This window comes from Pongo pygmaeus, chromosome 11 (genome assembly GCF_028885625.2).
Source record: "Pongo pygmaeus isolate AG05252 chromosome 11, NHGRI_mPonPyg2-v2.0_pri, whole genome shotgun sequence".
NCBI lineage: Eukaryota > Metazoa > Chordata > Mammalia > Primates > Hominidae > Pongo > Pongo pygmaeus.
In genome coordinates, this window is record NC_072384.2 from 65,957,665 (window position 1) to 65,983,865 (window position 26,201).

At 34.0% G+C, this 26,201-nt stretch overlaps 1 protein-coding gene across 2 annotated transcripts in view; it reads right to left on the minus strand.

Moving 5' to 3' along the window:
• SCN7A (sodium voltage-gated channel alpha subunit 7) overlaps positions 1-26,201 on the minus strand; it is a 91,760-nt gene that overhangs the window by 7,969 nt on the left and 57,590 nt on the right. For both annotated transcript variants that reach the window (XM_054478927.2, XM_054478928.2), the window contains exons 15-22: positions 21,131-21,565; positions 17,995-18,100; positions 16,619-16,773; positions 12,117-12,290; positions 10,042-10,149; positions 5,492-5,770; positions 1,571-1,624; positions 1,048-1,185 (exon numbers count right to left, since the gene is read on the minus strand). In XM_054478927.2, coding sequence (XP_054334902.1) covers positions 1,048-1,185; positions 1,571-1,624; positions 5,492-5,770; positions 10,042-10,149; positions 12,117-12,290; positions 16,619-16,773; positions 17,995-18,100; positions 21,131-21,565 — 1,449 coding nt within the window. The remainder of the gene's footprint in view (positions 1-1,047; positions 1,186-1,570; positions 1,625-5,491; positions 5,771-10,041; positions 10,150-12,116; positions 12,291-16,618; positions 16,774-17,994; positions 18,101-21,130; positions 21,566-26,201) is intronic.

Here is a 26,201-nt window from a genome sequence, read left to right on the forward strand (position 1 = left end):
AAGTGCTTCCTTTAAGAGAAAAGGTGAAAGTGCTTGACTTAAGGGAAGAAAAAAAATATGCTGAGGTTGCTAAATCTATGGTATGAATGAATCTTCCATCCATGAAATTGTGAAGAATGAAAAATAAATGTATGCTTGATTTGCTGTTGTACTTCCAACTGCAAATGGCCACAGTGCATGATAAGTCCTAGTCATGGAAAAGGCATCTTCACGTGAACAGAAACATGTTCTGATTTACAGCAATCAGGTTAGGTACTACCCTGCGGTTTCAGGCATCCACTGGAGGTCTTGGAACACAATCCCCTTGGATAAGGAGGGTCTACTGTACCAGATTTTACACATGGCTAAAGTTTGATTACATGGCTGAAGATAAAATTTCAAAATTAAACTATTCTTTACTTTGACTTTTTTGGAAGGCTTCCCAAAAGAGATTAGGTGCCTGTGTAAAATAACTTGACTTAGATGTCTTTTTAGTCCTTTGCATTTGTGGAGGTCCTGAAGGAAGTCACTTTTTAGAAATGGCATGAAACTGTAGTTATTCAATTCTGTCTCTGAACTCTGTCTTACCAGGTTCAAGCACTCCTACTTAGGCCACCCAGTTAGGATTTATGACTCTCTCTACTTCTAGCAGAAAGAACTACTCTAACTTTGAAAGATGTCCATGCTGGCTGACTGTGAAGGCTTTAAATATAACAGAGAGTAAAAGAGTGTTTTTTTCTGGAACTCTTCACATATTTGTGAAGATAGAAAATTTTACTTACAGTATTTATTTTTCAGCATATCATTATTTTCAAAACACTTGTAATTTTTACACAGACACTTGTAATGTTTAACTTTTGAACTTGACTGTGTAGTACATATTTTGGATTTAGAAGGCAATGTTCATCAATGTGCAGAAACATTAATCATGACTTTTTAAGATACATGTCAAATAAAAATGACATTAAGCTGAATCCAAAGCCAATTATTTGAAGCAGGACATTTATATATTTATGTATATGCCTGATTTTCTCAGACATTGGATAAACAAATAATATTTATACTTATCTTTATTTTATGCTTGTTGAAATTATCAATAATAACAGTAATCAGCATACTCAGAGGGAGAAATACTCCAAATATAATAAAGCTGATAAAGTAACAATACATGTAGATGTTGACTTCAAAATGAGGCTGTATATTTACCTAGAAGTTTAAAATAAGGAAATTATTGATATTGGCTTTTTAAAACAAGTTTTATAAAACAATTTATGACAAGAAAACCCAACAATGCTACCTAAGAAACTGTTTTCTTTTTTGCTCTTTGGCAAAAGGATATCATTGCTTTGTACGAATGTTAAAGTTCATTTCATTCATTTAACCATTGTTGCAAAGTCTGGTAATCTTTCAAATGGACCTATGCGGCCTCAATCATTGTGTATAATAACCCTGGAAGAATTTCATTGCCAATGAAATATCTAATCTGAACTGCATTTGACTTCTATTCATTAATACTGGTGCCCTGTGCTCGAACTGCAAAAATGACTTTCCTTCTATCTTAACAATGGCTTTAAAATGACATTATACTTACAGCAACAGAATCAATTGCTGAATTCATAATAGTGATCCATCCATTAAATGTTGCCTGTAAAAATGACATGCATTTAAAATTTTTGCTTCCTGGCAAATAAAAAGTAAAATCTCAATCTCTTATTAGTGCACTGAAACATTTGACATAGGCTTGCCACACTTCCATATACTCTGTAATTGGGATCCTTAACATTTTCATTATTATATTGTCTGTTAACAACTATTTCAAGTACTTAGTTTATTTGTAGTTAATAACAAAATATTTTAAGATAGTATGACTAGAAAAAGATAAATAGAGAAACAGATATATAAATGGCAAAGAAATACATGCAGCCATGTGTCATGGTGACTTGTAGCTGCTATACATGTGCTTTTCTGTGAGAGACATGAGAGGAATTGTTCAACTCTTCACATCTGCTAAATATTGAGTCACTGAGTAGCAGTGTCTCAAAATGCTAAAGAGATAAAAAAGTAGTGACTTGGGTTGGACCAAAGAATTATTACCTGTGATGGTTAATACTGAGTGCCAATTTGATTGGATTGAAGGATGCAAAGTATTGATCCTGGGTGTGTCTGTGAGGGTGTTGCCAAAGGAGATTAACATTTGAGTCAGTGGGCTGGGGAAGACAGACCCACCCTTAATCTGGTGGACACAATCTAATCAGCTGCCAGCAAATATAAAGCAGGCAGGAAAACATGAAAAGGCGAGACTGGCCTAGCCTCCCAGCCTATATTTTTCTCCAGTGCTAGATGCTTCCTGCCCTCAAACATTGGACTCCAAATTCTTCAGTTTTGAGACTCAGACTGGCTCTCCTTGCTCCTCAAGCTTGCAGACAGCCTATTGTGGGACCCTGTGATCACTGATCATGTAAGTTAATACTTAATAAACTCCCCTTTATATATATATGTGTGTGTGTGTGCGTGTGTATATATGTAAATATATATACCTTATATATACATAAATATATATATACCTTATATATACGTAAATATATATATACCATATATACGTAAATATAATATACCTTATATACGTAAATATATATATACCTTATATACGTAAATATATATATACCTTATATACGTAAATATATATATATCCTATATATACGTAAATATGTATATATCCTATATATACGTAAATATGTATATATCCTATATATACGTAAATATGTATATATCCTATAGATACATAAATTGTATATATCCTATATATACGTAAATTATATATATCCTATATATACATAAATATATATATCCTATATATACGTAAATATATATATATCCTATATAGGAAGTAGAGATGCAAGTAAATTTAACAGAAATATAGATACTGGCCCAAACTATTTTTACCACCATTGATCAAGTTATGCGGTAATGTATTAGTCAGGGTTCCCTAGAGGGACTGAACTGATAGGAGATATATATATATATATATATATATATATATATATAAAACTAATAGGATATATATATATATATAACTAATAGGATATATATATATATATATATAACTAATAGGATATATATATATAACTAATAGGATATATATATCTATATATAACTAATAGGATATATATATCTATATATAACTAATAGGATATATATATCTATATATAACTAATAGGATATATATATCTATATATAACTAATAGGATATATATATCTATATATAACTAATAGGATATATATATCTATATATAACTAATAGGATATATATATCTATATATAACTAATAGGATATATATATCTATATATAACTAATAGGATATATATATATATCCTATATTAGCACCTATTCTGATTTTTCGGTCACCCCGAAGTCTATATCCTCATCTTACCGGGCTTCAGAATAATCTCCCACATCGTAACATATTATTCAGGAAAAAAAGAACCATTTGGGTACATGGGCATGGTCTGGGCTATAATATCAATTGGCTTCCTGGGATTCATTGTGTGAGCTCACCATATGTTCACAGTGGGAATAGACATAATACACGAGCTTACTTCAACTCTGCCACTATATATATATATATACACACACACACACAAAATATATATAGAATATATATTACATAGAATATATATTATTATATAGGATAATATATAGTAGGATATATTATATATAATAGGATATATATAATATATAGGATATATAAGATACATAATATATATTATTATATAGGATAATATATAATAGGATATATATAATATATAAGATATATAATGTATATAATATATATTATTATATAGGATAATATATAATATATAATAGGATATATATAACCTATTAGTTCTGTCCCTCTAGGGAACCCTGACTAATACATTACCCTATAACCTGATCAGTGGTGGTAAAAATAGTTTGGGCCAGTATCTGTATTTCCTCTGTTAAATTTACTTGCATCTCCACTTCCTTCATCCAATGGGGCAGAGACAGTATTTAACTTTTGTCTCTTTTTTTTTTTGTGAGAGTGTCACACTTTGTCACCAGGCTGGAGTGCAGTGGCATGATCTCGGCTACCTGCAACCTCCACCTCCCAGGTTCAAGGAATTCTCCTGCCTCAGCCTCCCAAGTAGCTGGGACTACAGGTATGTGCCACCACGCTCAGCTAATTTTTGTATTTTTAGTAGAGATGGGGTTTCACCCTGTTGGCTAGGATGGTCTTGATCTCTTGACCTCATGATCTGCCCACCTCGGCCTCCCAAAGTGCTGGGATTACAGGTGTCAACCACTGCACCTGTCTCTTTAAATGAGCCTAGTGTTGTATGTTGCGGGAAGTCAGGGACCCCAAATGGAGGGACCAGCTGGTGCCACAGCAGAGGAACATAAATTGTGAAGATTTCATTTTAATATGGACATTTATCAGTTCCCAAATTAATACTTTTATAATTTCTTATGCCTGTCTTACTTTGATCTCTTAATCCTGTTATCTTCATAAGCTGAGGATGTACATCACCTCAGGACCACTGTGGTAATTGTGTTAATTGTACAAATTGATTGTAAAACGTGTGTTTGAACAATATGAAATCAGTGCACCTTGAAAAAAAAAAGAATAACAGCGATTTTTAGGGAACAAGGGAAGACAACCATAAGTTCTGACTGCCTGCGGGGTTGGGAAAAAAGAGCCATATTTTTCTTCTTGCAGAGAGCCTATAAACGGATGTGCAAGTAGTGAAAATATTGCTAAATTCTTTTCCTAGCAAGCAATATTGATATTAATACTCTGGGAAAGGAATTCATTCCTGGAGGGGAGGTCTATAAACAGCCGCTCTGGGAATGTCTGTCCTATGCAGTTCAGATAAGGACTGAGGTACGCCCTGGTCTCCTGCAGTACCCTCAGGCTTACTAGATTGGGAAACTCCATCCTGGTAAATTTTTGGTCAGACAGGTTCTCTGCTCTTGAACCCTGTTTTCTGTTAAGATATTTATCAAGACAACATGTGCACCGCTGAACATAGACCCTTATTAGGAGTTGTGATTTTGCCCTTGTCTTGTTTCCTCAGAAGCATGTGATCTTTGTTCTGCTTTTTGCCCGTTGAAGCATGTGACCTACTCCCTGTTCGTACATCCCCTCCCCTTTTGAAATCCTTAATAAAAACTTGCTGGTTTTAAGGCTCAGGTGGGCATCACGGTCCTACCAGTATGTGATGTCACCCCCAGCGGCCCAGCTGTAAAATTTCTCTCTTTGTACTCTTTCTCTTTATTTCTCAGCCAGCCGACACTTACAGAAAATAGAAAGAACCTACATTGAAATATTTGGGGTGGGTTCCCCCGATAGTTGTATGTCCCATTACATTTATCTACTAATTGCTAAAATATGTTATAACCAAATGTATTAATCACCCACATTTTGTCCTTTACATTCAACCTACAATATGGATGCATATATAATTAATAAGGAAAAGTCAAAAGTGTACTTACTACTTGAAGCAGAGAAAGGAAACCATTTCCAACATTATCAAAGTTCATTTTTGCATTTTCCCATGGCATGGATTCATTGAACAGAAGGCTTTCACACTGACTCCTATTCATGACTTCAGATGAAGGAAACCTTTCTCCACTTGTTGGGTCAATGCATTCATAGAATCTGCCAGCAAAGAAGTCTACTCCCATGATACTAAAAATCAGCCAGATCATCAGGCAGACAAGAAACACATTCAAAGTGGGTAAGGTTGTTTTGATCAAAGCTCTCACAACCACCTGGTATATATAAAAAATGTAAACTTTAGATAGGAAATCTGAAACTTTTAGTTTTTGATCAGTTTGAGAAATACTAATTGACATAATGACATATTTTTTAAAAAAACTTAAAAGGCCATATCTAAAGATTTAACAGCCCACATGCTGGTACTGGAGTAACCTAAATAGCAATTCAGTTTTTCTTTAGAAAATACATTCAAATCGGGCTGGGCGTGGAGGCTCACGCCTGTAATCCCAGCACTTTGGGAGGCTGAGGCGGGTGGATTACCAGGTCAGGAGATCGAGACCATCCTGGCTAACATGGTGAAACCCCTTCTCTACTAAAAATACAAAAAATTAGCCAGGTGTGGTGGCGGGCACCTGTAGTCCCAGCTACTCGGGAGGCTGAGGCAGGAGAATCGCTTGAAGCCAGGTGGCAGAGCTTGCAGTGAGCAGAGATAGTGCCACTGAATTCCAGCCTGGGCTACAGAGCCAGACTCCATCACCCCCCCAAAAAAAGAAAATACATTCAAATCTAGATATTCTTAAAATGTTTGTACTAAAAAATCATTAAATGGCAACAAAGCTAATTAGTACAAATACTAGAATAAATAATTATTTTGCTGGCTTTATATATATATATATATATATGTATATATGCTTATTGATTTCCTGTATCGTGCCAGAAATGATCATTCAAGATAATTGAACCCATGTGTATGTATGAGATTATCTTAATATATATATATATAAAAAATATATTTTAAGTGAAATATAATATGTGAAAGAGTAGTCAGGGGAATCAGAAGACCAATAGATTGTACTGCCAATGAAGCCTAGGGGAGATTGCTTCAGGAAATTAAATGGGTTGCTGTACTTCACAAAGATGCAGTCCTCACTGAACCATTTGGTGTCACTGGTGAGACACTCCAGAATAGGAAGCTTGGGAGATGAATCCACCACCTAAACTTGAATACCAGCAATAATCTATAATCACTGTCATTATTTCCTCAACTGACTTCACTCTTTAAAATTCAAACCGGAATTGTATTCTTATTACTCCACTGAAGCTGCTATGGCAAATGCAAATCAGTTGCTATATCTAATATAATAATAAAGCAGTTTTACTATTTCCACTACTTATTTTTCTCTTAGCTTTTTAATTTATTTTATTTATTTTATTATTTTTTTTTGAGACCAAGTTTTGCTCTTGTGTGCAATGGCCCGATCTTGGCTCACTGCAATCTCTGCCTCTCGGGTTCAAGCGATTCTCCTGCCTCAGCCTCCAGAGTAGCTGACATTACAGGGCACACGCCACCCTTCCAGGTTAATTTTTTTTTTTTTTTTTTTTTTTTAGTAGAGGCGGGGTTTCACCATGTTGGTCAGGTTGGTCTTGAACTCCTGACCTCAGGCAATCCACCCACCTCGGCCTCCCAAAGTGATGGGATTACAGGTGTGAACCACTGTGCCTGGCCTCTTTTAATTTTATACTTTTGATTTCCCTCTCCTTACCATCTTTCACTTTCTTCCTAAGGCACCATTGATTGTGTTTTCTACCATTCTAACCTTTCCTTCCTTCAGCCATTACTAGACACTAATCCTTTTGCCTGCATATTCTTGCTTATGTTCCATAGTTGTCTATCTTTGAATTAATATTTAGGCTTTTAACTATTATTTCAGCAACACTTTTATTTCTAAAACTAGATCACAGATCTTTTGTTAATACTTTTAAATTTGAAAGGTCCATTAATGGTTCTGTAGAAGAAAAATGCCATGTCTTTTAGAAAATCCACATATAAAGAATAAAGAGAGTGGATGTAGTTGACACATATATTTGAAAAGTAGACAGCACCTAAGACCTTAAACTTATTAAATACATAAATCATTAATTTTGTAAGCATGTAGCTTCCTAATATACTCAATGATATATCTTCAGTGATAATTTACAGAACTTCCAGAGGTTGAGATGAGGCTTCAGGTCTGGACCTGACTTTGACCTAAGCATGGCTACTGTTTTCCTGACCTTGAATTGTCCACAGCTATTGTCTCATTGCCATTCTAATGAATGTACAGCATTAAATGGTACAGGACCTAATTTCTGACAGTCAGTTTCCCTGGCAAATCTCTTCCTGCTTTTCTCTAAATTGGGGCAGACAACTTGCTGATTTTGTTACTTTTTTTTCCTCCCTATATGTCTAAACTTATTAGGAAAAAGAACTGGTATTATCCCATTTTTTGAAAATAAAAAGGAGTTTATTTTAGTTACATACTTACTTAGGGGTGTGTGTGTGTGTGTGTGTGTGTGTGTGCGTGCACGCATGTGTATTTTGAGTAAATAGGTCCTCTGTAGTTTATGTGTTAGAATATTCTATAATGTTTTCCTATCACTAAACTGTATTTATACTGGAAATGTGGTTGTCTTTTTTTATTTTTATTTTTATTTTTATTTATTTATTTTTTTTTATTTGAGACAGTCTCACTCTGTCACCCAGTCTGGAGTGCAGTGGAGCAATCTCGGCTCACTGCAGGCTCGACCTCCCAGGCTCAGGTGATCCTCTTACCTCATCTTACCTCAGCATCTCAAGCAGCTGGGACTACAGGTGCACACACCACACCTGGCTAATTTTTGTATTTTTTGTAGAGACAGGGTCTCACTGTGTTACCCGGGCTGGTCTCAAACTCCTGAGCTCAAGCAATCTGCTCGCCTCGGTCTCCCAAATTGCTAGGATTACAGGTGTAAGCCACCGTGCCTAGGCTGTTCTGTCATTTTAACTTCAATCTTATAGAACCATTCAACCACCTTATTTTCAGCTTATTTTCCACCTTATTTTGGTTTAAAAGCACTGGGCAATATCACCACCTTGTGGATCTTCATGATATGGTTAATGAAGTCTGTTTCTTATTATATGTTACAATTACTATTTTAGATTTTTTGTTTCTGAGGTGTATAATTGGAATTTTGCCACATTTGGAATTTTTATGTATTCACTAAATAATCAAAATATTAATTTCCCAACAGAAATAAATCAAATGTATTTAAGAAACAGATAGATAATGCCTAAGTACTATTATAATGAGTCAATGACACATTTGTATGAATTACAAGAATATTATCATGAATCATGGACCAAGTATATATATACAAATATAATTAATGTACTTAAGTACTTTACACAATCATATAAAAGTGAACTTATTAAAATTTCTGAAATTATTTTTTAAATAAAATACATATTTTAAATTATTTATATTTCTGTTTGCATTTATAATAACCACGCAAATTTTGAGAGAAAAATAAACATCCACTTTTCACCAAGTGGAAAGAGTTTAAGTGTTAAGGTTTCTTAATTAATAACAGTTTAAATGTAACACATAATACATAAACTATAGGGATAAAGATGAAGGTTAAACATTAATAATTTTCTCACTAGAGTCTACCATAGCAATGAATATGTGATATTAGGTAGTAATTAAAGTGGCAGACTGATATGAAAAAAATCTATGCAAATAAAAATGCAAAAACACATAAATGTATTATAAAATGAAAGGTACATTTGAACGTGTTCTCCCATTTCTGTATACAATGTGTCCCTGTATAGCTACATACTTATATTACTTGTAGTGGTCATAGACTCCATTTTTTTCTATTATGGGATTTCCATTTCAGGTACAAAAGATTGAACACCGGCCATTTTATAATATTCAATCTATTTTCTTCACATTGTTCAGACACTGGCCATTATATAATATTCAATCTATTAATTTTCTTTACATTGTTCAGAAGAGGTTTTAACATGTGAGTGATGAAGACAGGACAGGTAAGAAATCATGGCTTGTGATTGTGACATTAAAAAAGTAAATTTATCTTAAAATTCAAACTTTTCTTTCATTCAGTGAGTAACCACTTAGGGTATACAATGTTTGTATAATTTTAAAGTTTGTTAACTGATCCAAGTTTCATTTTCTGACAATTGTATTTTTAAAATGGAGACAATTTCAGTAATATGCATATGTATATGGGGTAGAAATATATTTTTAAAACTATATTTTCTCTCTCAAATACTAGTTTCTTTTACTTGTCTATATTGGTTTTTATACTTTATGAGGAATAAGAACCTAGAATCTTAATAAACGTACCTATTCCTCTCTATTTCTAAGCAATGAAACATAAAGTTTTTGTTGTATTAATACTGTTAAAGGTACAAATGAGAAGAAAACAAAGCTTCCCAATTTGTGCAAATTTAGTAATTCCAATAAGAATCTGTACATTAGCTTAGAAACTTATCTCTTACCTTCATTCTTTCAAATTGAGATAGAACTCTGAGGGGTCGAAGGAATTTCATGGAAATAAGTGGTTTTAGTTCTTCCCGAGTTTTGCCTATCAAGCTAAGACAAAACACCTATATATTTTTTTTAAAAAAAGAGTGAATAGGGTTCCATATTAATCAAAATAACATGTAAAATAAACTTTGCATTTATTACAACAGATATATACAATAAAAGCTTACCAGTAAATTTGTGATTGTTACATATATCTCAAAATACATTAATAATCACTTACAGAAAGTTATAAGAAAATTGTTTAGTGTTAAAATCACTTTAAAAAGATAAAACTAAACTATTTTCTGGTAATAAGGAACATATTTTAGTGAGATAAATAAAAGTTGTATATTTTATACTCTTTATGATCAATGACATATCTTTTTTGTTTGAAATTAGATTAAGAATCAGTTTCATAATTACTTGTAATACAGTAATCATATGCAGTATATTCGTTAAAACAAAATAAGAAATATATTTACAAGTGCATTCATATACAAATATGGTTAAGACAATATACATGATAGGCTTTCAGAGGATAGGTATCAAGGAAGATATGAATATTGTTAAGTCAAAAGTACACACATTACAAAAAAGTATAACCAGATACTAAGGTAATCTTTAAAAGTGAATACATTAAAGGTTAATAAATGTGCACAAATACTAAGGTGGTAAAGCTAAGATTAACTTTTATTATCTCTTCAGGTTTTTCTACATTTTCAAGTCAACATTATGAAAAATTTCTTCTTTTTACCCTTTACTAAAGAGACAGCCTTGAGGTAGGCTTTGAAGTTTGGGTATTATTTTCATAAGCATGAAGGAATCTGGACACAGAACAATGACTAGGAAACAGGAAGGAGAGTTGCAGGCATAGTATGATTTGGCTAGAGCAGAAGGCTAATTTGAAAGAGCGAACTTAGAAAAGAGAGGTCAGCTATTTTAAATCATTAACTGTAGATTGGGGAGCTTCTATCATTGTTTATAGAATAGAGAGCCATTCATTCATTCAACAAAAATATTGAGAACCTTCTAATATGACAGAAATTGTTCTAGGCACAGGACTTAAAGGAGGGAAGAAAACCAAGAAAAAATTCTACCCTAATGGAACTTATACCTTAGTGGGAGAAAACAGACAATAAACAAAATAAATGAACAAATGGTACAATATTAATAAGGGGTATGGAGATGAAGAAAGCAGACAAAGAGAAAGGGAGTATTGGAGTGGTTGCAGTTTAAATAGTGTTGTAAGAAAAGACCTTCAAAGGTTTCATTTTGGTTAAGGCATCAATGCCAGCCAAGGTTCCAGCTGCAAGGAAAAATAAGTGCACAGGCACTAAGATGAAAATAATCTTGGCATATTTGAAGTGCTCCATGAGGGCTAGTGCTGGTGGATCAGTAAATAGACCTGGACAGGGGAAAGGCAGCGTAGCAGGGAATATGTTTGGATTACACAGATACTTGTAGAGCATTGATTGCAAAGATTGTTGATTTTACCCTGAATGAGATGGGTGTTTATCATAAGGTTTCAAGAGAAGTGACATGAGCTGACTTCCATTTCACAACAGTTACTATGGTTGCTATGTGGAAAACAGAATGAAGGTATGCAGGGCAGAAGCAGGGACACCACTTTGGAATATATTGTAGAGATCTAAGTGAGAAATTTGGGGAGTTTGGATCAGCCCCGCACTTGTGAACATCATAAGTAGTCTAATTGTGATATATGATTAAGAGTTAAGCCAACAGAAGAACTTAAAGATTTTAGGGTGCTGATATCATCAAGATACTGTGCAACAAACTTACATGGTTAACAGTAAATTCAAGGTAATTATTATAATAACCCAGGAATAAAGTGTTGAACTTCTAAAATTTTGGAATGAGAAGAAAATGATAGATGTTAAATATTACAAACTAAGAAAGGTGTCATGTACCAACAATGTAGAGAGAGAGGGAAAGGAAAGATATAATAAATTGACAGGAAGTGAAAGAGTAAGAGTGAGGAAGGAAAAGTAAATCAAATAGCCTTTTACATTTTCTTTACAATACGTACAATAACAACCACGAAGTCCAGCCTGTACCAGCCATTAGAGAAATAGGCCTTAAAACCATATGCCATCCATTTTAGAAGCATTTCCAGAATGAAGATGTAAGTAAAGATCATGTCAGCATATTCTAATAAAATTTTAATTGTCTTTCTCTGATCAATATATATATCTTCAAAAGCCTATGAGTAAAAAAAAAATAAGGATTAGGTGTGCAGGTAATTTCTAAAAACTCTTTTGACATAGAAGGGAACAAAATTTTGTCTTTAATAGGCATATGGTGAGCACTGTCAGAGACTGTAGGCTCCAGAGCTGGTTCACTATGCTTATATTTATTGACATAATCTATAAGTATTATTATTTGACCGCATGCCTATGCCAGACATCATTAATTGATCCCAGAACTAGTTCTTATATAGGCTGAACCTGGCTTCATAATTGTTTTAAATAGCAATCCAAAAATCCCCTCCAAAATTAGTTAATCAAACTTAACATAAGAGACAAAACCTTTAGTCACATCTGACATGGATCTTATATGTAATTCCAGGTAGCCAACTCACAGATATATGCCACTTACTCATAGAGAAACAGATATGTTTTAAAATGTCTTTAGAAATCCCTAAGGCTACCAGGTAAACCAGCTGAAACACTGAAGATTAATTAAAACTATAATTGTTTCTCCAAAGCGTCTCAGTTTTAATGTCAACCTTAATTTGACTATGGACTATGTAAAGTCTGATCATGTCATTGAAAGCAATTTCATAAATATTTTAGCACTGAAAACGGGCAGGCAGACTTTCAATATCAATATACACAAAAGGACAAAAAGCAAGCAAGTATTAAAATAATCTCATATAAAGAATGATGTGATTCTTAAAACCTACTACTGTTAAATGGAAGTAAATACAAAATAACAATAGATTTTATGACTTTTAATTGAACCAATTATGGTGTAAATGAGTCCATAAAGATTATAAAGTTCTTAAAAATTGTATTTTGTTACATGTATTTATTTTTCAATTATTCAGGTACATAATGCAAAATATAATAAAAAGATGTACAAAAGCCTCCACTTCAACTAACATGGGTAGAGTAGATTTCACCAGACCAATTGATCCTACTGCAAAGAACCAGAGAAACAGTTCAAAGTTTAAAAAGCATTTGTTTTTAAAGGCATCACAGAGCTGCTGTATCAATAAAGAGCAGATGGGCCCTAATTGTAGAAGAAGGTCAAGAATATGTTCAGAACAAAAAGATTTAACATGTAAATTCTAATAAAAATAAAGTTAGTATCAAATTAGGCAAGATACGTAACTTAGGATAGTTCATAATAATAGAGGGATCAATACTACAAGTGCATATCTGTATGTCCAAAATAATGGGTCATCAAAATATATAAAGCAAAACTGATGACACTAAAAGAAGATTTAGAAAAAAAAAGCAATCATAGTGGGATGATTTAACACATTATATCTATAGCCAATCAAAGAAAAACATCTTTGCTGTATCACTAAGGCTCCCATTGTAGATGGGAACAATGGAAATAACAAACTATAATTGCACCCAGCTACATCATATGACACATGCTTTTCAAGTACATGTTGAACACTGTAGTAGATGCTGGAGTTGCCCACCAAGAACTCCTTTACTGGCATATCTATTCCACAGCAACCGAGTGTTGCTTGATAACACACAATTGAAGCCCTCTCTGGAGAACTGCCTCTGCTAAACAAGAGCCACCCCACCTGAGAGGCAATGTTTCCACTCCTAGAGGGACCTAGCACAATCAACGGCTGAGTGGAACAGAGATATAAATGCCAGCTCCCTTGAGTTACTCAAGGTGAAATTGCGTGGTGTAGTCTGGGCTCCAGAGCCTCCCCACAAGATCAAGCTGAATTGAGTCTTTCTTGAGGATTATGAAGAGGCCTACGATAGAGTAGGTGTACTTTAAAAACTCTCTTTAAGGTCTACCTCTACCTCCTCTCCTGGCCACCTGATGTATAAATAGAGACAACTCTCTTCATACAGTGGCCTGGGAAGTACTAAGATTGCTAAGGAAGGAGAAGGAGTATATACCAGAAAACCTGGTACCTATGCAAGACCTAGAAACATGTACTAGCAGGAAATGGAGCTTTCCTGGGAGTGGATCTAGAGAGGGCTGCTTATTAGTTTCCTACTGTGACTGTAACAGATTACCACAAATTTAGTAGCTTAAAAACAACACAACTCTATATACTCTCATTCTTGATGTCAGAAATCACTGGGCTAAAATCGAGGTGATGAGAAGGCTAGTTCCTTTTGGTGGCTCTGAGGGGTCTCAGTTCCTTCCTTTTTCAGCTTCTAGTGACTGCTTATACACTTTGGCCTGTTGTGCATTCTTCTGTATTCAAAGGATGACACCCCAATCTCTGCTTCTATCCTCGCATCACCTTCTTTTCTGACTCCAACTCCTCCAGCATCTCTTTTGCAGGAACCATATTAGGCTCAGCTAGATAATTCAGGATAATCTCCCTGTCTCAAGATCTTTAACTTGATCAGATCTGTGAAGACCCTTTGCCATATAACATTCAAAGGTTCTGGGGATTATGTCATGGACATATTTGAGGACCATTTATCAGCCTACAGGCTGGATCAAAGGGGATAGAATATGAAGCTGGATAAAAGGAATAATGTGTTGATATGGGGGTCACAGTTAACTCTAGCACCACAGGAGTTAACATCATATTGGTTCATTGTATCGATGATATCATGTTAATCAGACCTGATGAACAAGAAATGGTAAGTTCTCTAGATGCTTTAGAGACATGTGTGCCTCCTACTCTAAGAAAGAGATACAATGCCTGGTAGGCCTCTTTAGGATTTGAAAGCAAAATTTCACACTTGGGAATATTGATCCAAAGATGCATTGTCAGGTGATGCAGAAGATTGCTATTTTTCAGTAGAATCTGATTCAACAAAAGATACTAAAATAGGTTGACTATATTCTAAGCAGCCTTTCCATTTGAGCCATATGAAGATGCATGATGCTAGCAGAATCTGTGATGCAGAAAGGCATAGTATGGAGTATCTGGCAAGCCCACTAGGGGGTATTTGTGTTTCCCATTCTCTCAACCTTAGGATAGGTGGACTCTGGGGTCTTTCTCCCAGAATAGGGCATTAGGAGACATAGTATGTCTCCTATTATAATTCAAGCTTAGATGTCATTTGCTCAATTTTTGATTTCTTGTACCAGTCAACTAGTAAGAAAGAAAGAAGTTACCATACCAGCAAGGATAATTGACCCTGATCATTATGAGGAAGTGGGATGCTGTAAGAAAATGAGAAGAAGAAATACAAAAGTAACACACAGTTTGAATCTATTTTTATTAAGTCTGAAATGGATAAAACTAATCTATGGCAGTTCAAGTCCACATGCTGGCTACCCTTGTGGAGTAGGGAAGTAACTGAGGGGTAAGAGTGTTGTTCTGGCATCCTGGTAATGTTCTGTTTCTCAATCTAAGTCACAAACGGGCATTCACATTGTGAAAATCATTCCTGCTGCACACCCATGGAGAGTTTTCAATATGTGTGGTAAATAATATAAAATTTATTTTAAAAATATAGGCAATGCAAAGTCCAGTTCACAACCATGACTCCATCTTCTGTGTTCTGTGTACCTCACAGTTAACTAGATTTTGTATGTGAGAATTCTCCTTAAAAGATCTCTGATCTTCTTTAATCAAATACAAACAAATACCAGTATACATTCTATTTTTATTCCTTTCCTAAATAAAAGGCAGAGTGCCATATACTTTATTCTACACCGTTCTTTTTCCACTTATTACTATATCTTATGAATTGTAGTGTAAATATGCACATAGCTTCTGAATTTTTAAAATAGCTGCACAGAGTTCCATTGGATGATTTTTCATAGCATAAAGTCAGCTATTACAGACCTTCTTTTCTAACCCTTTGCCATTATTACAAAACATTCTTCAGTGAATTGCCTTGTAGAACCATTTAATGTGCAGATATTTATAGAATATTTTTAGAATTAAGATTCTGGGTGCAGAATTAAGATTGTAGGATCAAATACATTTGTAGTTCACTGATCCTTTAAAGCATATGCAATAGTTCCCTTTCCTTTGATAGGTACCAAAGGACAAGCATATTATAGCAGTTTTGGATGTGCAAATCATTAAAATGTTTCATACATTAAACTTCATTAAAATCAGAAGAATCCGGTATCTATTCACATTCCATTTCCCACTGTCACGCATATATTTTGAAATTCAATACTGCAAAATAATATATTAAAAATCATTATTAAATTTAATATTGAATGATGCATATATAAACTTTCTAAGAAAGTATAATATTTAGATTTTAAATCACAGAATATGAAATTTGGTGCTATTTGGTGCTATACTAAATATCCTTGAAAATGTAATCCTGGTTTTGACTTTCTGAATTAACAGAATCATGACATTTGTCCCCAGCAAAGTATCAAACACCCTGGCTGCTCACTTACCAGCGTGCTGGTGCTGAGCAGAGTAACAAGGCCAATGAAACACTTAAACCAATTGTTCTCTACAATCTTGCAGCAGGTTTTCCTGATATTCTGCCAGATTTTTCCTTTCTTGGATGCTCCACTGATTTGACCAAGTGAAGATCCGTGTCCACAACCTGTCAAGATTGAACTGGTAAGAACAACAATCTAGAAAACTCATGAAAAAGTAAACACCTGAAACTTTCTACTATGTGCCACAGCAATTATTTATTTACAAATTCTAATCCAGGTTGTCTCTGATTTATAAACATTTAATTTTTACCCATGGTGTAGTGACCACTGTGATCACTGAGCAGAAAAAGGAAAACTGGACTTAGGAGTTTGGTAGTAATGAGAGGAAAGGCATTGTGAAAGGCAGAAATGACCTAGAACATGTTGTCACTCTGCAAAACAGTCTGAGAATAGGCATTCACTAATACTACAAAAGAAAATACACACAAATATCTCCTGAATGTTACATTTTGATATAATGCCTGAAAATTTACTCTTTGAAGATTCACATGGCATAACATGCATTCCTGTTTAAAAATATAAATACTTATGAGATGTTAAGAGGCATAAAATTAGTTAAATCAAATTAATTGCTTTGATTCCAGTTCTAAGGTGGCACGGAAATGGGAACTTTTATTGAGACTATTATGGAAGTAACATGGACGGTGGAGTACTTTGTGGGTAGAGTGCATGTGTACGGGGCTGTACTCTGCACTCTGGCCAAAAGGGTTAGCAAAATGGAAACCTGAGGCTGGAGAAGAGGTTGATATACAGGTAACAAAATGAAGATATGGAGGTAGGTAGAGTTTAAAGCCAAAACATTTTATTTTAGAATTTTGTCTTGTGTTAAATTATACTATGAGTAGTATTGTGGCAGTGAAATATTATTGATAATGGTGATTCCAAAACACATTTTTCATGCTGTAAGTAATATTGGGTAAAAGTACATAATATTCATATTTGATTTTATACTGGTAGCTATACCACTGTGTGCTTTAGAACAGAGCACAATTTAGGAGTAAAACAGAAAATCAGTATAGTTAAAGCAGCACTGAGATGTTTGTGTATACACATATACATGCAAACATATACCTATATATGTTGAAGTCAAATGAAGTGTTCTTAGATCTCATGAAATAGGGCCAATATTTAAGTTACTCATATAAAAATGGCCTATAACTATCAGAGGAAAACAAACTGTAATGGTGACACATATATTTAACATGAATATTAAGAAATGTATAAAGATTCAGTCAATTGACTGACATACTGGATATGGAACATATACATTTTGACAACTTATAATTCAAATTAGTTTCCTAACAAGATTAACAAAATTTTCTTACCATTTTTAGGATGCTTTGATCTTTCACCTCCATGGAACATTTCTTCTTCTTCAGAGATAGCAATATCAACAGTACTGCATTCAGATGAGCTAGATTGCTTTATTTTCTAAAAGGTGAAGTCCCACCAAAAAAGTTGTGATTAAAGTTTCATTTACCCACGGTGGTCAAAGTTTATTTCATTTTCAGAAGTAAGAAAAATTTTGTACAGAAATAATATTATTAGGTTTGAAAGACTTTAGGCCAATTTCATGACTGAGATTAAAATGCATACATATTGGTAAGAGTTGAAGTTCAAAAAAACATTGTATGATACTTACTTTAAGCTAAAATAACATGTAGATTAAAATTAATGTTTAGTTTATAACACTTTGTTTCTTAAAGATGTATATGCTGTCTCCAATACACAAAAGGATTTGGGTTCCAGTTTTCTTGAAGTAAGTCACAAGTTTCCCATATATGCTATCTCAATTAGATGAGTAGAATCAAAACAAATCATCCCTTGATGCTAAAGATGGGTAGATAATAGTGCACCTAGGTTTCATTGTAAAATTCAGTCCAGATGGTCTTATGTATGTCATCATAGGATGGGATTTATCATGAAGTAAAATGAGGGAAAGGCACAAGAAATAGGGATAAGGACAGGCCTGGGAAAGGGGCACAGCCTTATGAAAAGCACCCAGATGCAGAATTGACCTTCTTTCTCACTCTGCTTTTGACTGAAGTTCAAGGCTGGGTAAAATAAGGTGGTCATTGCTTTACACAGGTAATAGTGCAAATGATACTCTTTGCCTTCATTTAAAATTATTTTCTCACAATACTTTATTTTTACCTTATTTTAAAATAAGTATACTGTAAATCATTCTTTAAAATCACCAAGATTCTAAGGTTAATAGCATATAAGTAATATTTTAAAATTAAAACAAAAATGAAGGCAAGTGTATTTTAACATTTGGAATGAAACCAATCTTATTTCGTAAAAATTAAGAAAAAAATCTAGGTAGAGTGCCAAAAAAAAAAAAGAAATTATCAATATTTTGTCCTACCTCTTGGACTTATACACAGTAAGTGTCAAGGAAATATAATTAGAAAGCTTTTTTTTGCTTTAGTCTTTAGGTGGTCAATTGTCAGTAAATCATTATAGTGCTCAATTAAAAAAAGCAAAGTATCCAGCAGAATATTATTCTTTTTTATTTCCATTACTTTTACATATTCTTTATTTATTTCTAATGAAATAAAATCTGTAGCAATATATTTATTTGAGACTAGGCATTAAGTAATTTAAATATAATATTTGACACTGAGTAATTTAAATTATACATCATACATTTATATTTTTAAAGAGTTGTAAAAAGCCTTGTACATATCCTATTTGACGTGATTTTTCCAAAATACCTGTGAGTAGGTATTTTTCTAATTTTACAAATAAATCAATTAAGACTCAAATTATAAATCATTTATTTTCATAGAAGATTACTTAATGGCATAAGAAAGTGACCATGATATACTTCTGCATTACAAAAAATACAAGTTACAAAATACGATGTGAATTTTTATGTTATTTTTATAATATGTAAATATATATGCATATTTTTAATAAAAATAGGCTGGAAGTACAAATACCAAAGAAACAAGTGTATCTCTGAATTATCAGATCATGTATAATATTTTTCTGTTTTATTTTTGGCTGTGGGTATATCAACATCCTAGGTAGTCATGGGCTACATAATCTAGAAAGCACCTAACTAAATATGTAACTAAATATATAAATAAATGAATACAACTTTTGTGAGTAGTTAATCAACCAACAAGACCAAATAACTATGCAGCATAAATAACAACTGCAATTTCAATATTTACAGTTATTTTAAGTTACAGCTTTCCTATGTATTTTCATACTCCAGAATTGCTAAGGAGATTAGCATGAAGTTTTCAGGGACACTCCAACATGCTGTGCTGTGGTAAATAGCAATTTCACCCAGAAATGGATAGTAATCCAAATCTTTAATGAAGATTGAGAAGTGTGCTGAGTAAGAATTTATGCCTGTTTTATAGTAATGGTATTAATGTAAAAGGTAAGTGAATCTTAGACTATTGGGCATGTGGATTAAAAATGTTTCTCTAACTAAAATAAAGATGGCTTTAGTAGGTGATGGAAGGACCTTGGATAATTGAAACTGAATTCCTCTTAGAAGACAATTTGTGAAGTTATTGTAGAGAGCATCTGCCAAAACAGAAGAGATCTGGGAAACAAGATGGTGCCAGAGATGATGGGGACCTGTAAAGAGACATTCCCTGACCCTCCAGTGCCCCTGAGTGATCTGAAATGATTCCCCATTGGGGTCCAAGGTAAAAAGCCCTTATGCAGATTTGATCTCTGTAGGTGTAGCTTTCTATGAAGTTACACCTCCTTCTAAAACACAATGCTGCTTGCAAATGGAGACAATAAGACTGTTTCCAGTAAGGTGTATATTCTAGAAGCTAAGTGAACAACAGTATCTACCGTTCTTTAAATGCGACCCTGATTTTTTTAAAGCCAGTGCATTATAAAGCTACCGACTGTTCACAATTCAAACTGGGAGGTTTTAAAAATTCCTTTAGTCCAACTTAATTATAATATCCAAATATGGGCAGAAATGAATGACTCAAATCTTAGAATTTTAGCAAGCAATAAGGAATTGTAGCACTCTTCCAATTCAGTCTCCCATTTTAAGATTATAAAGTCCATGGAAATTTAGTGATTTCTTAAATCATACACCTTGATTTTGAAAACTTTGGTTTCCTCAGTATACTTTTCAGCACCCTCAAACTGCCTGGTTATTAATTTATGGAATGTCACAATTATATCATCTAATGCTTCCTAAGTGCTTACTCTTTACTAGGTATTGTTCTATGCATTATTAACCCCCCATGAAGTAAATACCATTTTAGCCTCATTTAAATATGAGAAAACTGAAGCTTGGAAAGTTTAAGTAATTTGATCAAAAGCATGAAGTCAGAGGCTAAGAGTGATGGAGCTAGAAGTGATGGAGTTAGAATTGAGTGGATAATCTGGCTGTGGAACTCCGGCGCTGATTTACTTCCTTATCAACAATACTATAAATCACCACTAAGCAATCAGGATATTTAAACATCTTACCTCTTTGCTGCCTCCATCACCAGACTTACTCTGAATCTCCTTATTATCCAGATTTTCTATATCAGATTCTCCTGAAGCAATCGGTACAGTTTCTGAGACACTAGGACTGGGGATAAGTGATTGGCTCTCATTTTCAGTAGTGTTTTTCTCTGTGCCACTGCTGTTTTCCTTATCTTTGAGAAAATCTTGGGTGTTGCTCAATTCAGAAAGGGTATGGTCAGAAATATCTTCTTTAACATATACCTCATTTACATGGTCCATTGTGTCCTTTGGGACATTTTGTGTTTTGCATAGTATTTTAAGAAGCACATAGTTTATTCCTTTTTTAATCCTTGCCACTGCAAGCTGGAGATTTTTTGCTTCATTATTCTCTTCAGCTGTTACATCCTTGCATGAACTAAGTGAGCTCACCAATGCCAGAAACAGGTAAAGTACCTAAATAAGGAAGTAAAATGAGGCTAAATGTATCTCATTTTGTTTCATTTTAAGTAATGAAAAGTTTGTTTACAAAACTGACTTGAGAACATTTAATATCTACTCTGTTAGCATTTTTCAAGAATATATTGTAATTAATAACTGTAGTCACCATGCTGTACAACGCATCTTTTGAACTTCTTCTTCCTATTTAACTGTAATTATGTGTCCTTTGACCAACAGCTCCTCAATCTCCACTTTCCCCTAACCACCCCAACTTCTGGTAACCACCATTCTGCTCTCTACTTCCAGTGTGAAAGAACACTTAACCCATTTATGCCTAGTGTTCCATTATTGGAAGGCTAAGCTTGTGGGAGTTATTTATATCCTACTGCTCAAGGTCATAGCCAAGGTCGATTTTTCACACAAAAATTGCAACTTCTGGCATAAATGGGTTAAGTGTTCTCACCATAAAAATGATAACCATGTGAAGTAATGCATTTGTTAATTAGCTATATTTAGCCATTCCACAATGTATGTCTACTGCAAAACATTACCTTGTACACCATAAATACATAAAATTTTATATGTTAACTTAAAAAATAAATTTGACCAAAAAAGGCTGACCTGAGATTTGAAAATGAAGCATATGAGCTACAATACTATTCAGTTCTTATCCATCTACCACAGTGTGTCAGGTGCTGTGCTAGGGATTTGTATAGCAAGAATTTATTTTAAGCTCATGACATCCTATGCAATATGATTTGTTTCTCTTTTACAGATGAAAAAGGCAAGGTTTACAGATGTCAAATATCAAATGATCAAAGGTTAGACAGATTAGACCCAAGTCTGCTTTATTCCAAAGCTTATTTTCTCACTGAGTCAAGCTGTCTCACCCAAGGTGAGCAAATACGTTGTTTTTCCAGGCAGCTCACTTCACTTCAGCCCTGTTCCAGGAAAACATGTAAGAATTCTGCAAACCCAGGAAGAATTATATGGGGAAAGAGCTATCCAGGATCCTGAATACCATATCTAATGGCTTTTGTGGGATGAAAACACAGATGCTAGAAAGGTTAGTTGATTATCTGTTGTAGTAAATTTGGTCAAACAAGAAACAGATGAGTGATGGAAGACACATTCCTAATACTTGTAACCTATTTTTAACTCAAAGATAGTGTATATTTTGACTTTTACTATCACTTAGAAATATGATCAAGTACTGATCACTTTCCAGAGAATCAGATTTTAAACTTGTTTATAATTGTAAGGCATATATTATAGTTTTGGATAATTAGGCCATTTATGTGTACATAAAATAAGTATGCGAGCATCTCCAAAGACTCATATTTTGAAACTTCTTTCAAAATTTTAGATCTATGTGAACAGTTGAGTTTCTCAAACACTTCAATAATTACTCTTTTTCTCATGGACATGCACATCTGAGATAATTAGAACTTCCCACCTAATAGTGTTTAATCCTAATGGGTTACATTTACTTCTATCTAGATCTTCCTATCTCTTAGGAATAGAGAAGGTTCAAATAAAACTTGTATAGAAAAATCAAAGTATTTTGCAGTGAATAAAGTCATCAAATAGATAATCTTATCCATAGTTTTAGCATAGCAATAAAATTTTGGTTATAAGATATATCAATATGGGAAATGTTTTGTGGGTGAGAGCATCTGAAAAACTGGCAGATATCTTTTATAATCCACAATGAAAGATTCTCAGAAGAGAAAAATTAAAACAGAAAGGACAATGATCAAATGCTAATAGCTTCAGAAATAAAGAAATAAAGCAGACTTAGGTCTAATCTATGTAACCGTTGATCCTTTCTGTTCTCCCACTAGCGTCTCCTTTGGCAATGAGGGTTACTTATAGATAATCTAGGCAGAACCTCCATGGCCCCCATAGGAGCCACACTATTAGCAACTCTATCATTCTCAAAGGACAACAGTTTCGTGATATAAGATGGTGAGACCAGATATAATTTAAGATAGTCAGTTGTTTCTTTTTCTTCTATTGTTTGGCTAAGTATTAGGCACAGTGTGAAATAAGGGAAGGCTGTTAGTATGTTTCATGACTATAAGCCTCATATGAACAAAAACCATGTTTTCTCTTAATTAGACAACCAGCACACTGCTAGGCACAAAATAGGTAATAAACAAATATTTATTTTAAAAAATAATTGATTATAGAATGAATAACAAATAGATTTTATGCTAGGATTTGAACAAGAAAAAGTTTATGCTATATTAATCATATTTTAAAGAAATTACATCAAAGATTTCTTATATCTTAGACACACATGCACACAAATATACACACATACATTCATCTATCTATCTATATATATATAGTGAAAATGTTCAAAGCCTAAAAATGAACGTAATCTTAAAAGTGCTAAGTGCTCTGAAACTGTAGTATAAGAATTTTATAACACTAAGAAATGCTACTGCTTTGTTCAGATGTGGTCTGAATTAAAAATAGCCTTCTCTCTTTAAGGATTTAAAGGAAAAGAGGCTGTGTAAGTGGCGCAAGTTACAGAGAACTGATTACTACTTCTAATTTGAGAATTAACAAAACAGAGAGCAAAAAATGCAGAGATTTGTATTACATAAACTCAGAGTAACTTTATTCTAGTCTCAGAATCTGTAACCAGATTAAAAACATATATTTATTATTTTTGTGTTAAGAGAGAAAAGGTGAAATAGTGTGTATAAAACAAAACTTTTTTAAAAATTCCCCTGAATTTGTTTTCTTGTCCCTCAAAGATATCCATATATTGAGTGAGAATTGAGCAACTCATAGCAAAATCAAGCAGCATGAAAGAGGAAGAAAGTTCAAGATTTAAGTAATTACTTTCTGATTTGTAATCAACAAATAAACAGGTATGAAGGAATTTAACATGTATTGAGGCTATTTTATTTTAAATTTCTTGAGTTACATCTTAACATATATTTAATTTGGGATTATACTAATATATATGGAATAACATGTATATATGATCATATTTTTTATTTTTAAAAGGCAACTGAATTTTGTATTAAGTTTTCTCTTTCTTTTATTTTCATGTTTCTATCCCTCAGTGTTTGGTTTATGTAACCAGTCAGTTACTATATTTCATTTGGTGACAATTACCTAAATCACAAGTAAAACACCAGGAATGAAATTAAAATTTGCATAAAACTTGTTAATAATGTTAAATAACTAACAAAAATCTGGTAAAGATATATGGGTTAAATTTTTCTACAGTGTAAAGAAATGATTTATGTAATTTATGAATTACTTATAGGGTGCTAAATGATTACATTTAAGTTATAATAACCCAATAAGGCAAGTATTGTTATGTTCATTCCTCCATTAAGTATGGTCACGTTCAGAGAGGCTGGGTAATATGCACAAAGACACTTATTTATTAAGTGATTGAAATGGTTTGTCTTTGCTCCCATCCAAATCTCATCTTGAATTGTAATTCTCATAATCCCCACATGTTGTGGGAGGGAATCGGTGGGAGGTAACTGAATCATGGGGGCAGTTACCTCCATGCTGTTCTCATGGTAGTGAGTGAATTCTCACAAGATCTGATGGTTTTATAAGGGGCTTACCCCACCTTCACTCTGCACTTCTCCTTGCTGCTGCAATGTGAAGAAGGACATGCCTGCTTCCTCTTCCACCATGATTGTAAGTTTCCTGAGGCCTCCCAAGCCCTGTGGAACCGTGAGTCAGTTAAACCTCTTTCTTTTGTAAATTATCCAGCCTTGGTTATGCCCTTGTTAGCATCATGAGAATGGACTAATACAGTATATTGATACTGCAAAGAATGGGGCACTGCTGTAAAGATACCCAAAAATGTGGAAGCGACTTTGGAACTGGGTAACAGGCAGATGCTGGAACAGTTTGGAGGGCTCAGAAGAAGACAGCAAGATGTGGGAAGTTTGGAACTTCCTAGAGACTTGTTGAATGGTCTTAACAAAATGCTGATAGTGATATGGACAATAAAGTTCAGGCTGAGGTGGTCTCAGATGGATATGAGGAACTTGTTGAGAACTGGAGCAAAAGTGACTCCTTTAGCTGTGCTTTAGCAAAGAGACTGGCGGCTTTTTGCCCTTTCCCTAGAGATCTGTGGAACTTTGAACTTGACAAAGATGATTTCGGGTATCTGGCAGAAGAAATTTCTAAGTGGCAAAGCATTCAAGAAGCAGAACATAAAAATTTGTAAAATTTGCAGCCTGATGATGCAGTAGAAAAGAAAAACCAACTTTCTGGAGAGAAATTCAAGCTGGCTGCATAAATTTGCACAAGTAATGAGGAGCCAAATATTAATCAACAAGGCAATGGGGATAATGTCTCCAGGGCATGTCAGAGATCTTGGCAGCAGCCCCGCCCATAACAGGGCATAGGCCTAGGAGGAAAAAATGGTTTTGGAGTTTGGGCCCAGGGTCCCCCTGCTGTGTGCAGCCTAGGGACCTGGTGCCCAGTGTCTCAGCTGTTCCAGCTGTGGCCAAAAGGGGCCAAGGTATAGCTTAGGCCATCACTTCAGAGTGTGCAAGCCCCAAGCCTGAGCAACTTCCATGTGGTGTTGAGCCTGCTGGTGCAAAGAAGTCAAGAATTGAGATTTGGGAATCTCCACCAAGATTACAGAGGATGTACGGAA